General features: G+C 30.3%; 2 protein-coding genes across 2 annotated transcripts in view; both read right to left on the reverse strand.

Annotated features, from left to right (window-relative positions):
- Positions 1–878: 878 nt before the first annotated feature.
- The window catches only part of LOC144847466 (cyclin-dependent kinase 2-like), an 89,915-nt gene continuing 74,628 nt past the window's right edge, over positions 879–16,165 (reverse strand). Inside the window, exon 7 of the mRNA XM_078703877.1 lies at positions 879–1,303. Within this exon, the coding sequence (XP_078560003.1) occupies positions 1,247–1,303 (57 nt within the window). The 3' untranslated portion in view covers positions 879–1,246. The remainder of the gene's footprint in view (positions 1,304–16,165) is intronic.
- LOC144847552 (cysteine dioxygenase type 1-like) overlaps positions 11,934–16,165 on the reverse strand; it is a 106,371-nt gene continuing 102,139 nt past the window's right edge. The window contains exon 6 of the transcript XR_013613755.1: positions 11,934–11,947. The gene's annotated coding sequence lies outside the window, so the exon portion shown is untranslated. The remainder of the gene's footprint in view (positions 11,948–16,165) is intronic.

Consider the following 16,165-nt stretch of genomic DNA (forward strand, 5'->3'; position numbering starts at 1 on the left):
ACAAAACTGGTTGCTATGACTCTATAAGATGATGATAACGCAATATATGCGCATATATGGTAATATTATTGCATAATAATTTAATTTTAAAAAGTTGATATTTTGGCCATTTTTGAAAAAATTTTTCCAAAAATGACCAAATTTCGACCTTTTTATTATTTTACAAAACTGGTTGCTATGACTCTATAAGATGATGATAACGCAATATATGCGCATATATGGCAATATTATTGCCTAATAATTTAATTTTAAAAAGTTGATATTTTGGCCATTTAAAAAAAAATCCCTGTACTATAGTAGGCCTACAGAATTATGACTCTATAAGATGATGATAACGCAATATATGCCATCAATATACTTTTTAAAAGACACTGGCAATATTTTTTTTTCAAATACTGACTGTATATAACATGTACAGACCAAAATATGCGATTCTGCGCATGTCATTAAGTAAAAAATAAAAGGGTCGAAATTTGGCTATTTTTCGAAACACACACGTGAAACAGATAAGTAGGCCCTAGACATGGAAGACCCAAATACTTTTGCATCCCTCTATCGGTTATAATTGTTATACTTATATCGATAGGTGGCAGCATTTCGTTTGTACATCTGGGCCGGTAGCAAATGTTGTGATTGTGCAATATTTGTCTTTTAACGACACGAAACTATTATACAAATAATAATAAAATCATTTATAATGCGCCATATATCCAATCAATGATTGCTCATAGTCTCAGTAGGCCTACATACATGTATGAAACCATTATAAGAATTAAAACAACATTAGAAAACAAATTTAAAATACTTTAAAGGTATACGACAATTAAAACTAGTGATACTATAGTATTAAATTAAAAATTTCGTACAATTATAAACTCTAAATTTAAAAGATGTGTTTTAAGAGTACGTTTAAAACTAATGTACGAATCACAGGATATTAGAGTGTACGCATGACATTAGACTCTAAGCAGTGTAGTATCATCCGATGACCTAAGTGAGCTAGCTGGTTGATAATATTTAATAAGATTACTCAAATAATCTGGTACAAGTAATGGCATGAGGAGAAAGATGAAATTTATATTTTTCTCCAACGTTGGAAGATCCAGTGGCACGGAGACCGAGACGACTGGTGATGTTTCGACGCTGCGATGGACTGTCGGATATCCGATTCAATGGCCTGTCCATCTGGCCTTCTTTCATGTGAAAGATTAAGATGTTTATGAGTTCTACCTACCCGGATTTGTGATCAGAGTGGTCCTTCTCCCAGGTGAACAGACAGCCGGTCAAGTCTTACGAGTTCCACCTACCAATCTAATTAATGCTTATCTAAATGTACATTTGATTTAGATTGAAAGGTAGGCTAGCAAGGCTAGGATATTTATGGGATTTTTAACATCTAAAGAAAGTATTATACATTTCTAGGTTGTATTAAGACCTTACTTTCACTTATATCCACATCTTTTTCTTTTTTTTAATCTACAAAGCCCATATCGAATTTTATGCATTGATTGTGTAAAATTCTCCACTATTTATTCGCGTAGACCTAGACCCATGCTAACACTAATCACTCACATAGTACAACACACTAAACGAATAGTATTGTATACGACGGGCAAGTTGAGCATTACAGTATAAGAAGTGGAAATTGTGGTAGCGCCATCTATATAAACCACAGCATAAGAAACGCCGTATTATTTTGTTAATAGAAACAGTAACAATTGTTATTGGCGGATGTGCAGATTCATTAAATTTAGTAAAATTAATGTATATTAATTAATTAACAATGTCCTGGTATGAACAAAACTAATCTCATCTGAACATTTAAAGCAATCATAAATATTATCTAGAGTAACTAAAACCATCTGCGACGCTTATCCACACTACTAACACATACTTTACAAATATTTAAAATAAAACTGCGACTATCGTTCTGCAACACGGTAAACGGCTATCTACCAACAGATAACCCCTGTAAAAAATCCACTAAAATGCACCCAGTTAAACAAACAGCAACTAAAATATATCCTAATAATAATCAGCTCTATTACAATTGAAAATCAAGCTTTTGGAATCTAAATTGATTTGATTTAATCCTGTTGAAATGAATTCTGAAATATATTATTCAAAAGCATTTGTTCTAAATTGATATCAAACTTTGGTTCATTAATAGAGGATTGATAATGAACAAAATCTACTGTCCCTTGTCGACGTCAAGAAAGCTTAGCTACCGGCTTAGTGTTATGGAAATAGTCAACTCTTAATCATTCCATTTTGCCACTTAACAAATACCGCTATAGATGCGTGTAGTTTCTCGGATTACCTTGTTTTGGAATAATGCTGTAATTTTCGAAAAATAATGTACTTACTTAGCTCTTGAAATATTCAATTTATAAGTTATAAAATATATTTTATCAAATAAAATTAGAACCCCAGAATGTGATCTCAGATTAGTGTTTATCTAGGTATAAGCCAATATGCGATTGCCTGAAGCTATTGTCAAGTATTTTGAATCTGTTATAGTATATATATACATATCAAGGGAGTACTGAATATATGATTCCAAGACTTGCATATTATAGCATCCTGTTATTTAATTTTATGGACGTTCACAATAAAGTTATTTAATTGATCATTTGGTCAACTCATGGGTCGTTCAGTCATCGAATTTGTCAGTTGATCATTTTGCGGATCGAAATCAATCAAATGGATTAAACTTTGAGGAACTTTTGGTCTTAAAATGACGCAAATCTTGAGAATTGTATTCTATAAGGTTTCTAATATTTCTAATAAATAGACATATATTCTAAATGAAAGTATGCCTACAATTAAATGAATACAATTAAATCAAGCGAGGGAGATTAGCAAATTCTATATCAAAAATGAATACATCGATTGAACTTAAGGAAATAATGACGGTAAGATAAAGAAATATTTTTAAATATTTCCTTACCTTATCGCCAGTAAAAGAATTGGAAGCGTTGAGTAGATCTACAGAACAATCATATACCTGAAATGATGTGATTAAAGTTTTTTTGATTTGAAAGATTTGATGTTTTCAAACCCGGGTATCGGTATCATCCGCGCCGCCCCACAACTTTCATGTAACATGTTCAAATGTAATTTAAGCAACTTCGCAATTGATTGTAAACAAATAAACGAAATCATAAAATGATCGTGCACAGAAATAATTTAAAGCAATGCTGAAACACTTGGTCTTGTGTAACCTTTTCCTCCTACTTAAGATACATAAGCTCCGATTGATGAGTATTTATCGGTGCGATTACATCGCTTATCCTGCCTCTAAGTATCATCGCCTCACACCATTCACATAAAATGCTCACATCTACATAAGCAGCTTCGTAATTGATTGTAACCAAATAACGAAATCATGCAATTTTTCTTGGACAAACAACACTTAATATTTTTACGTTTCCCATTTTGTTTTTTTGTTGATATTACAGCTTTGATTACAATGTTAGTAGGCCAGGGAATTCTAAAGCTCTGTCTACACTATCAAACTTTATGTGAAAACAAAATGTGACGTGTCAATTTATGGACATGATGATGTCATTATCACTACCATATTTCGGCACCCCACACTTTTGTCAAACTGATAGTGTAGACCGAGCTTTATATGCCGTCAGTGATACTGTAAGACACACATTGAGACGTGTGTTTAAATGCTGATTAAGATGGTACGGTTTCAAAAAGTAATTAGTAGTATCAGTATGCCTATATTTAATTCTTAAAACACACAAAATCGCAAATCTTGTTTATGTTTAGTTGCAAAAAATTATATACTACTGTACAAACGCGCCCTCTCCAAACAATTCGAGTTGTTTACCATATTAAGTTGTCAGTGTGTAGGAGAAAAATTAGGAATAAAAACAAGAAATGAAGACAAACAAACAGAAATAATTGCTTTCCATGCGTTCTTAATATTTTGAATACATTCTAAATATATCATTTAAACGGTATCAAATGGAAGAGTACTCAATTCGAGTTGTTTATCGAATTTCAGTTTTTCGTGTGTAGGAGGGAAATTAGGAATTTTTTAAGCAAATAAAAACAAGAAATGAAGACAAACATAATTTCTTTCTATACGTTCTTAATGTTTTGAATAATACATTCTAAATATATAATTTGAAAGGTATCAAATGAAAGATTACTGAATGTTATAAAATCAGACAAGAGGATGAGAATTTCTTTGTTTTAAAGAAAAAACAGTAGCACTCAAAATCTAACAGTTATGTTGCGTTTCAGACATAAGCGAGTTTACTATATCTTAATTATAGAAGCATAAACAAATTATCAAATGTGGAATAGAAGACAGCCGAAGATTAGAGCAGTGATTTACTGAAACCGTTTTTAATGTAGCTTTCACATTTTGTTTGTCTCTAGATTGAATTAAGATGGTAAGCTAACGCTAGCACTGGCTTGATAAATGGTCCACGTCATCAAGATACATCTATTGTGCTTAGTGGTGAATCCAATTAGTTGTTTATAAACTTTCAATACAAGAGGTTGCCTTACTTAAATTCAATAGGCAAATACAAAGTTAGTATAGTCTAGGAAAAAAGTGAAAGCCTAACACAAAAGAAGATCAATCTACACCATACACAGTCGGCCAATAAGTTAATGTCAAGTTGATTAGTTGACAGAATCGTATACGCCTACCGTTCAGGTTTTGTCTGTATTTATATACTCTAATAATGCCTACGAAAGACAAAATATATTATCGGAAAGAAGAACTATCGGAAAGACAACAATGTCGTATGAAAACAAGTTATTAAGTTATTTGGAGTGAGGATCAAAGGCACGCAATGTAACGTAGCTCTTATTCTCAATGTTATAAATCAATAATTAAAATAAAAGTCTATAGCATGGTACAAACGTAGATCTCGAGTACACCAGCAGTGAAGTCAACTGATACTATGTATCCATCAATGGCAGGCATGTCTTCAGAAGAAGACGGCTACAAGAACAGTAACAACTCAATTTATTGGCCTACCTAGTCATCTTGTTATGTGTATATGTTTCTATTATTTATATATGTAAGTAAGTACAAAATAACTCCAACAATTAAACTACCCACAATTCCCCGAACTTACATCCTCTTTATTTATTTATTTGTCTTATAAGCTGCCCTCAGCGGTATAGTTTAATTTTGACGTCTCTGCCAATTATTGGCAGACCGTCTCTGTGATTTTCTTGTTTCGACGACAACACTTTGTCAAGTTTCATAACATTTATTTACATACTCTGACATAAAAGATAATAACGTACAAAGCAAAAAAAAAGATATGAGGTCAGAGTTTGAAGGCAGATGCCCGTGAAGATGAAAAAACATCTTGTGGTGAAATGAATAAAAAAAATAATACATGAATAAAAGAATAAATTTAAAAATAGTTAAATAAATAAATAAATAAACTGTATGGAAATGACAAGTGGGGTTAAGACATGATTGGCTAGTATAGTATTTAGAAAAGATGTAATTTTTGATATTTTTTTTAATACATTCTGAGAGCCAGAGTCTAAAATGGTGGATGGAAGATTATTCCACATTCTGGGTCTGAGTTGGCATGAGTTAGGTTTAATAGTGGGTACAGACATATTGTTTTTAGATCGAGTGTGGTGGTGATGATAGACGAATTGAAGTTAAAAGGAAAACATAGACGATTTGGCATTGATTACTGCAGGAGAAGACAAAAGAACTTTGTTGGATAAGATTGTCTTTACGATAGTTCGTCTTTCCGATAATATTTATTATTCTAATAGTTTTTCGTAGATATTATTACAGTATATTGTATATTGATGACGATTTTTTTTTCCAAAATAAACTCTCTTTATGTTGGCCGAATAGCTGCCAATTTTGTACGCGGGGACTCTACGAACATGCGCACTAGAATGATGGTCGTAAACCCATTGTAATTTTTGGGTTAACTGGTGTGTCGGCGTTTGTCGGAATATGTTACGAGCAAGATGAAGAATTCTAATTTTCAATTTATTGAATTTGATTTTACAGACGGCGGTTACAACGTATCTTTAATTACTAGCTATTACACATTATTGACATTAATTGCTTTGTCTAACACTTAAATTATGTACAAAATTCCCTTCATGGAAATTAAATCGGTTATTTTTTGAGTGGAACCAGAAAGCAGGTAAACCAGCAAATCACAGTATTACTAATTAAAACAATGCTGTAACATCATTTTTTGAATATGTGCGATACCGTACCTTTAATGTAAATGCAATGTATTGTCTATGCACCCTTTAGGGTGATTTTCACCCAACTTGATTCGTCTAATAAGACATGCCTAAAGGCTTTTCACTTCAACAGCTGACTTGCCTCGTCAACATCAAAGATAATACGTTTGCCTAATATAAGTTCCGTTATAATAAAAACCTTTATTTTAATTCTTAATTTTAAAATAAATTCTCAATCAGACGCGATAACAAGCAGCCGAAAAGTCGGTCCAATCTTGCTAAACATCTTTTGTATTTCTTTCATTGCTTTTATTTTCTAATTGTCTATGTTTCTTAAACAGAACAAAAGGCAATTGCATTATCATTTATGAGAAGTTTTGATAAAAACGAAATCTTCTTTATTACACTAAAAAAGATATTACATCTTGTCATATAGAAACAGATGCATTCGATTAGGCTGGCATTATGTTAACTAATTTGCTACTAAAAGTGATTAATATCAACAAGTTGATGCATGATGGACCATAAATCAAACTCTAATCTTGCAAGATATATTTATTTTCTAACCAAAGCAAAATAAAATCTGTTTCTTATTATTATATCACCAACATTGCACACATATTAGACGCACGCGATCAAACGATAATAAGTGTTGTATTTTCTATGCGCGCGCGTTCAAACGATGATGACAGTACGGTTTTTGCACACGCAAGCCGACTTTGTGTCTGTCACCATGACAGTATTCTGTGATATTATCAATTCAGAGAAGTTATTTCTTAGAAATAACATGCTTACGTAATTTGTGTTGGTTAAGTTTAATCAGCCAATTATATTATTTTATATATAAATATAAACAATTTACTAGGACATGTGGTGTGTTCACACGCAGTATCTTAATATAGATATTAAATATAATCAAAACATTAACAAATATAAATGTGTACATACATAATTATGTGAATACGTAAATAAATGTATTTATATTCATTACATTATTAGAGCTGTATGATCTGTGAAGAACACAAAAAACAGAACCTTTCCACTGACTGTTATATAAGTACAACTAACGTAAATGTCAACATAGTATTTGCTATAGGGCATTAAACCGAAGTAAAATTATCTGTCTAGTCTTTCGCCAGTGCTAAAATGATATGTTTTTAATTACATATACAATACATCCCAGTATACTCACAGAATAATTGATTTTCAGTCATTTATTATGAAGAAAGACTGATCTAATCTAATATAATCTAATCTGATATAATCTAATTTAGTCTAATCTGATATAATCTAATCTAATATAATCTAATCTAATCTAATCTGATATAACCTAATCTGATATAACCTAATCAAATATAATCTGATATAATCTAATCTGATATAATCTAATCTGATATAATCTAATCTGATATAATCTAATCTAACATAATCTAATCTGATATAATCTAATCTGATATAATCTAATCTAATCTGATATAATCTAACCTGATATAATCTAATCTGATATAATCTAATCTAATCTAATCTGATATAACCTAATCTAATATAAACTAATCTAACATACCTAATTGTGGCTCATAGATTGATCTGAGACCAAACCAACTTCGATGTTTAAAAAGTATTGTAAAATATTGATAATAATTATATTCCATATCATATCAATAAATATTTAATATGACAACAGACAAAATCATATGTTGTCTTTAATGTAAAGTTCTATCGGTGTCGTTGTCACGTACACATCTCTGATTATACCAGGGAACTTCCCTGATGATACAAACTATTATTGTATTCGTACCTTGCTATCGTTTTATGTCGAATTAATTTAAAAATGTATTAGACCGATTATTATTTTTAGCGTTATGTTTCATATTCTCAACAAAAACATTGAATCGATTATTATTTATGCTTAGTTTTAATTACAAAAACATGCGTGTGATGATTATTATTTTAAATAGAAAATCAACAGTATATGACGTTACCATCCTAAAACATTGTATTCAAGACAATAAATGAAAATGACAATAAACAATCAGACTTGTAAGATGATACTTAATGACGAATTATGGGCTATTGAAATGGACAAACATCTCTGCATATTTTATATAGAGTGATTAGGCATTACTTTGGAGATACATTTTCACTGTTTTAAAAATAAATTATTTAATATAACTGGTTAATGAGATTAGTCCTATATTATGAATATTTGTAAACAATCAGCTTCATAGTGTTTTACATACATTTAAAATTGCTTCATGTATTTTATCTTGGGTTTTTAACAGTACATTTAGTTTAATAAACTGCATAATACCATGTTTTTGTTAAATAATTGTGGAATTAACACAGGAGCCCTCACTTTGGTGGTTGTACAATGTGGAGTACACATTTATATCAGTTGCATTGATGTGATATTAGCTAGCTCACCGCTACATTCAACCATTAACAGAAAACCCCATTTTCAGATGTTAATTAAGGTTGAAGCTCTGAATAACGTAGCAGATATAGAAACGTGTGTTTCTTAGTTTTACATTAACTCATTTATGGGAATAAAATCTTACTGATTTCTATAGTTGCCATTATGTTATTATAATTGTATAATAAATAAAATGTGGGACCTGTCAATCATAGATTATATAGTTAACAATACCAGGTAACCGGCTTCGTAAGTGTTTTGACATTTCTTAGAGTGATTGAGTCTCTAATGCGTCTGTCCTTTGTAATCAAGAGCTGTATACGAAATAAGAAAAACTCGCATTAATGCATTCACAAACATTTAATAGAGCTATTAAATCTAAATTCTGATTAACAATACGTCATATTTTGACGAGTAAGAAAAATAATTATAGATAGACTTGTCTTACTAAAGTGATTTTTTCTAATATTCTTTATCTAACATGCGTCATCGAGTTCAAATTGTTTGAACATTTTAATGGGAGTAAAAACTCTTCTAAAGAGATTCTTCTGGGTTGTTAGAGTTTTACACAAATAAAACCCGATTGTACACAATCGATAGATATTCAGTTAAAAATGAGAAACTATAAAATAATTATAAAGACCATTATGAAAATAATGTTATAGGCCTAATGGTATTTTATCATAGTGCCCATGTTTATCATTTCAGAATGTTTGATTTTTTAAAAATGAGTTAACAAAAAAAAAAGTAAAATGGCAAACTGAATGTACTGAAAAAAATCAATAAAACATTTGGTGGATTTTACTCAGATTCTAAAATGGCTGCCAGCTAACAAAAGTATTTCAAAATTATTATTTCTGAAAATTAACCAAATTTTATATAGTTTATGGGCCCGATTCTTGTACGATATTATGTCTGTAGTTTCGTATCTCCTGACTACAACCCTGTTCCCATTATCTGTTTTTACAATACGTTATGTGAAAGCTTTTCAACAAGCCAACTGTTTAGTTGAATGGTTAGTGCACAAGTGTATTCTTTATTTTATTTTCAATCATTTGTTATCATCAATCTGTTATCATTATTAAGTGACTTTAATTAAATTAATTAGTTACTAAAGTTACGAACATTACTTACATTTATAAATGGTGTTTTGTGATTGGGCCGTTGTCAATAATTACTGAGAGAATATTCAATCAATGGCTGTACCTTAAATTGACATTTTAACGGCATCCGATTTCTACAGGTTAGATATCAACCAATCCAATCTAGTTAACCAATTATGTTTATGATTTTTGAAACACGTAGACCACTGGTAAATAAATGATTCTAAATTTACTATACATGCCAACTTGTTAATAGCAACGTTTAGTCTAATTTACTTTAATGGAGAGTGATTAAATGATTGTCCGTGGACTTAGCATCTCATTTGAGGGTCTGGCAGTTTTTGTAAAAGAAACGGAAAAGGGGTTGAAACAGACGTTCTGTTTACACTTTTCAGATGCCTCTATTAGAGTTGGATAATTTGCATTTTTTTCATACATATATCTCGAATTCACAAATACAAGATAACTGTCACGTCAAAACTCAATACTATCTTGGTAACTTCAATGTTTCTTTATTTCAATTTCCCTTTAATTACGGTCCTCTTTGACATCAATACTAAGAGGCTACCTAAAATAAATAAATTAAAGACTAAACTAATACAATGTTACGTTATGTCGCCCGATTTACGTCTGACACGTCATCATTACTGTATTCTTTTAAACGTTAAAATTGCGTTACTCACTGCTGCTACAGTAATATATATCAACGTCTACCGGACTGATCCTTGATCCTTACAATTTAGTATTATACCAGTATCATTCTCTTATTTTCGCCTAAAACGCTTGTTTTCCACTCTTGGCGAATTAATGAACGTCTGCTCTCTAACGTAGAAATGTTACGTCATATCTATGACATCCTGATTCAACTTATCCTTATTTGTTTAACAATGTTCTTCCTCATTGAAACATAAAATAAAGAATTCTCTAGAACAAACTATTACGACCTTGGTGACAACACCTTCCCTTTCAAGAATGGTTTATTTTTGTTATTTGTGAATGTTAAATTACACACTCTTTTCATTCTTTTTTTTCGTTTAGATCCTACATATCGGCTCCGACATTGTTTTTACCTTCTATATCATAAAATAAAACTATTTTGGATATGTTTTGACACAAACTATGACAAGTTGCTGTAATAATACAATATTATTATGGAAATGATATTCAAAATGTTTTGAGAAGAAGATAATTAATTAACCTACCAATTACAGTACTTCATGATTTAGAGTGAAAAATGCCGTAGGTTTAAAGTTGCAACGGGTATACCACACAGTACATTATACTTTTCATTATTTTCTACAACGTTGCAATAATTTAAGATATCAGATATCGTGTATTATGTGAATTTAGTTCTGTCGAGGTGTCAAATATTTAACTAGGTAACCTGGGGCTTCAAAGTACCGTGTATCTACATTTTTAAATATACACCTCTATTACATATTGATGTTATCAACTTTCAGATTTCAATTGTGATAATTGATTGGAAATCGCGTTGGTAATTTTTGCCATTTGCATAAATATACTTTTCCAATTGCACGCATGAGTAAGTAATGCAGTTAGCACTACCATAGCACTACCACGTAAAACGTTTGCGTTTGTTAATCCCGATATCTCTTAAGCTTGTTTCCAATTTGACGTAAGCGCACATCAATAAATTTCACCAATTAGGACGCGTGAACCACCGAATTTGCGTTGCGCATACGTCCATGAGAAGCAAGCTTTATAAGCAATACTAACATGGATCAATTATCATTAAAATACTGATATCATACATTTCGATTTATTCTTATCGATGTAGCATGAAATCCCTCTAGTACAAAGGCCTGGTCTTTCAATTATTACATTTTACATTAATTGATTAAAGTAAAGATTTTATAGTAAATGACTATAATGTTTTATAGAATGAACTTTGCCACAACCTGTAAGATAAGTCCTGTTGCCTGAGGTAAACATTCTGTAGAAAGAATAAGAAGGAAACAGATTCTTCAATTTTATATTATGTTTGATCTTAATCTATAAAACATATACAATTTTCCTTTTTATAGCTGATTCCAAATACTTTGTTTAACCAACTACTTAGCCAACAGTTTAAAGTAACATACGATTGATCTAAAATGTGTGTGAAATGACGTCATCGATGGTTTTGGTTACCATTACAATATGTTTACGCACTCTAAATAAGTTCATTTTTTGTAGGCCTACATGTAACTCCTACACGTAACTAACAATCAGTTTTGATTAAATTACACGTTAATCGGCATTGTGGACCTTCAATGTATTTTTTCAACGGACCTTCGATTTGACATAGACCTACTTTTACTTTTAGAAAGTGCAAATTCAAGATCTGGTATATGCAATGATCCGATCCAAAATATATAATTGTCTACGTTCATGATTAATTTCAATAATGTTTTATGCTACAATTCAAGCAGCGTATGGGCCTAATCAAATTAAAGATCAACCAAAAGCGTTATTCATTCGACATTCATTTCAACAGAACGCATTTTGCTTCAAATGACTTTGGACGATTACAGTGTCCATAATTATCTTGAATGATTTGGTCAGTATAACTTGACAAATTATAAGCGGTCGATATACAATTTACTTAGATTAGTTAATTTTAATTAAACAAGTGAAGAATGTAACCTCACTCTTCCATGATTAAAGTTTAACATCTTTAATTTCTAGCCAGAAGCATTCGAACCATGCGTCACAAAAGGACGATCTAATGGTGCATTATGGGATTTTGGAATACTTAATAATATTAAAGATATATTGTCCCCCTAAACAAATATTTTTACATTTTTGTTGTTGAATATGCCATTTTAATGTCACATAATAGTTATTCACTTTGACCAAAAACTGGAAAAAATGTAATTTCAAGCCGAAAATACCTCAATTGTCTGTCAGAAAATGGTTTTTGGTTAAAATTAACCGTTTCTTTTGTCTTTTTATAAGTGAAATAATTTTTTTTGTTGATTTTTTTTCTACAGAAGTGAATAACTTTATTAAAAATCTGATTTTATTAATCTTTTTTTTTCATGTTTTGTACATCTTTAATAATGTAGGCCTAGGCCTAAATTTTAGTTTTATTTTCCTTTTTACCACTTTAGAAATTTGATTACAAAATCATGTCTTAAAAAAATCTCCAAAAACGTGTATGTTTCTACTACGTTACTTTAGGCGATGGAATAAACATGTGTTTAGCTAATTTGTCTTTATAAGCAACATTAGCTATAAGCTATTTTTTGACAAACTAAAAATGATGATATATAAACATTTTTATGTTTTGATAAGTTGATTAAATCTAAAAAGTAACGGTTGTGGTCATTGAATGTTTTTTTTACAGACGACTAAAAAAAAGTCATGCGGAGGAAAGAGAAATGAAACTAATTATGTTTTATTTGGCCATATATTCTTAAAATTACGGTATACTTGACCTACAGTGTTTATATATTTATAAAATCTTTCTTTCATATTAAATTGTATTCTAAAATATAGTTGCAGACATACATTACTATGGCCATCCCTGAGGGTTTCGTCTCGGGTAGGTTTTTGAAGCTACATGTAAAATGCATTCAACATTACGGTATTATTGGGTTCGGAAACAGCTAGGCCAACTAAACAGATTAGATCCCTAACATTTTGATTTGCTCGAAGCACTAAATACAAAACTTGATGTTCTGTATGTATGACGTATGACGCATTTGACTACTAATGTACTGATACATTAGAGCCAAAAATTAACTTAGACAACTTGATTTTCAGGTTAAACGACGTAGAGAACATTATGTTCACAACGGAATTCTACGGTCTATTTGAAAAATAACCCCTGAAATGAGATACCCTTAAAACCAGAGCCGATCGACAATTGAAGTTAAGGATGAGCATGATGAAAAAGAAACAGTATATTATATTACTTTATATAATACGCTAAATATGTTTTAGAAACTGATAAACCGAAAATATACCGTTTCATTTAATCTGTCAATTTGTTACTTCCGGATATTTTGTATTGATTTAATAATAATTCTCAAACACAAGGATTACGCTAAAATCAAACTTGAAATAATTTTATAGGCTGAATTAAAAAAAAACTAAACGGATAAAATCAAACTATATTTACAGTTAATATGTAACATTCCGGATTTTTAAAATTCTATATATTAATATTCTCCACGCACATTAAGAATTACTGTATGTCGAAAAAAAGGAGCTAGTTGCATCAAAACTTGTTTAAATTGACAGAAATATAATAGTAATCAAAATATATAATACAACACTACCTTTTAACGAATGAAATACTATATAAATCATATAGACTCTTTCATTGTCCATCATAATTTCTTCGAAAAGGGATGTGCATTGTACATTCATTGTCCATTAGTTGTACACTAAGTTGCGTGTGTTTATTTGATTATTGACGGTAACTGCAATAACCATTGTGGATAATTCAATCATTATACAATACCAGAGTCCAAGTTCCACAAAATGTTCATTAACAAGTTGTTATCCAATATTAATTTATATCGACATCTTGTTGCATCCATGGCACAATATCGCTATTTGTTTACTGTAAAATTACACACGCCTGCTTATTTATTTACCCATATCCCTCGTGGGTATAGAGAGAGGGGGGATGTGTATTATGTATAATACAACTACACATAATATAAACTGCCTAACTAAAATTCTTCATGTAGGACAAAACTACACGCATTATGTAGAACTTTCTAACTAAAATTCCTCCCGTGTAACAAAACTACACGCATTATGTAGAACTTTCTAACTAAAATTCCTCCTGTGTAACAAAAATACACGCATTATGTAGAACTTTCTAACTAAAATTCCTCCCGTGTAACAAAACTACACACAATGTATAAAACTGTCTAACTAAAATTCTTCCAGTATAACAAAACTACACATAATCTATAAAACTGTCTAATTAAAATTCCTCCCATATAACAAAACTACACACAATATATAGAACTGTCTAACTAAAATTCTTCCAGTCACAATTTATAGAACTGTCTAACTAAAATTATTCCAGTCACAATTTATAGAACTGTCTAACTAAAATTCTTCCAGTCACAATTTATAGAACTGTCTAACTAAAATTCTTCCAGTCACAATTTATAGAACTGTCTAACTAAAATTCTTCCTGTATAATAAAACCACAAACAGTCTAACTATCAATGAGCATTTGTGATCCTCGTCGAAAAAATTATTTCAACGCCAATGATTCGGTTAAACTCGGATAAGATACTTCTGGACACAACAAAAGAGAAAACTGTATATTTCGGGTAAAACCTTACCCGCGTATAGTGTTATATTTGAACGTCAACACAATACAATAAAACTTTATTATCCCTGTTTTATTAACATATCACAAATCGAAAAATATATTTGCTTTCGAATTCATCTCTACAAGAAGACCAAGTTTAACAACTATTAACATTTAATTGCTTTGTCATTTTTAATCAAGAACATGGTAATTATTCCCTGCTTTGCTCGAAATTACCAGAGCGTAAACACTAAATCATTATAATATACGAATTTTTAAAATGGTTTATTAATTCATTAATATAAATTTTAGCATTACGGTGTAATTTATTCGTCAAAGCGACTTCTGTAAAATCGACCTACGGCACGACTGTGTTACGTCATAAAGATGATAAAAAAAGCACAAATAAACTCGCGTACAAACTCTTATTTGGATGCATTAGCAAATTAAAACAACATTGACTTAACAATTGTTCTCTATTACGTAGAATTGTGAAAATTGTATTTATAGTAAATGAGTAATATTGTTGTCAACGTTACCTAAAATAAAGAAGAAGACGATAAACTGTAATTGTATAATCACAATTATTCACTGTTACTCCTCAGTCGTAAAATTAAAATAACAAATTTTAATTGATCATAGTAATTCATAAGTTATTGATTTTAAATATGAAATTGAATTAATGGTTTGGAGTTTTTTTAATATCTTTTGGTAACAATACCTTAAATAATACTATACAAATTAGATTAGTTTTATTGATTTGTTTTGTATAACAATTAAGAAAGTAAAATCCCAACTTTAAAATTTAATAGGGGCAAAGAAGAATACATCCGGTATAAACAAAACACTAAATTGATACTATTTTAACCTTCAATATTGTTTATATAAAAACAAAAATTATAACGTCTTAATCGATAAGTTTGAATGTCAATTAGACAAATCTTTTCATTTTCAATTTTACGAGTTATTCGGTTTTCGCTAAAGCTTTTAAATCTAAGCAATTATACGTCCAGTGATAGCGTCTTTATTCATAAAAATTCACTTGATCGCTTCCTGCTAAACGGCCACTATTTATTGCTATAATACATGAATAACGTAATTTAGTAAACTTAATAAGCTAAATTCATCATTTATCGAATTGATCGAGTGGGTATT

Source organism: Antedon bifida, chromosome 1 (assembly GCF_963402885.1).
Source record: "Antedon bifida chromosome 1, ecAntBifi1.1, whole genome shotgun sequence".
Taxonomy (NCBI): Eukaryota; Metazoa; Echinodermata; class Crinoidea; order Comatulida; family Antedonidae; genus Antedon; species Antedon bifida.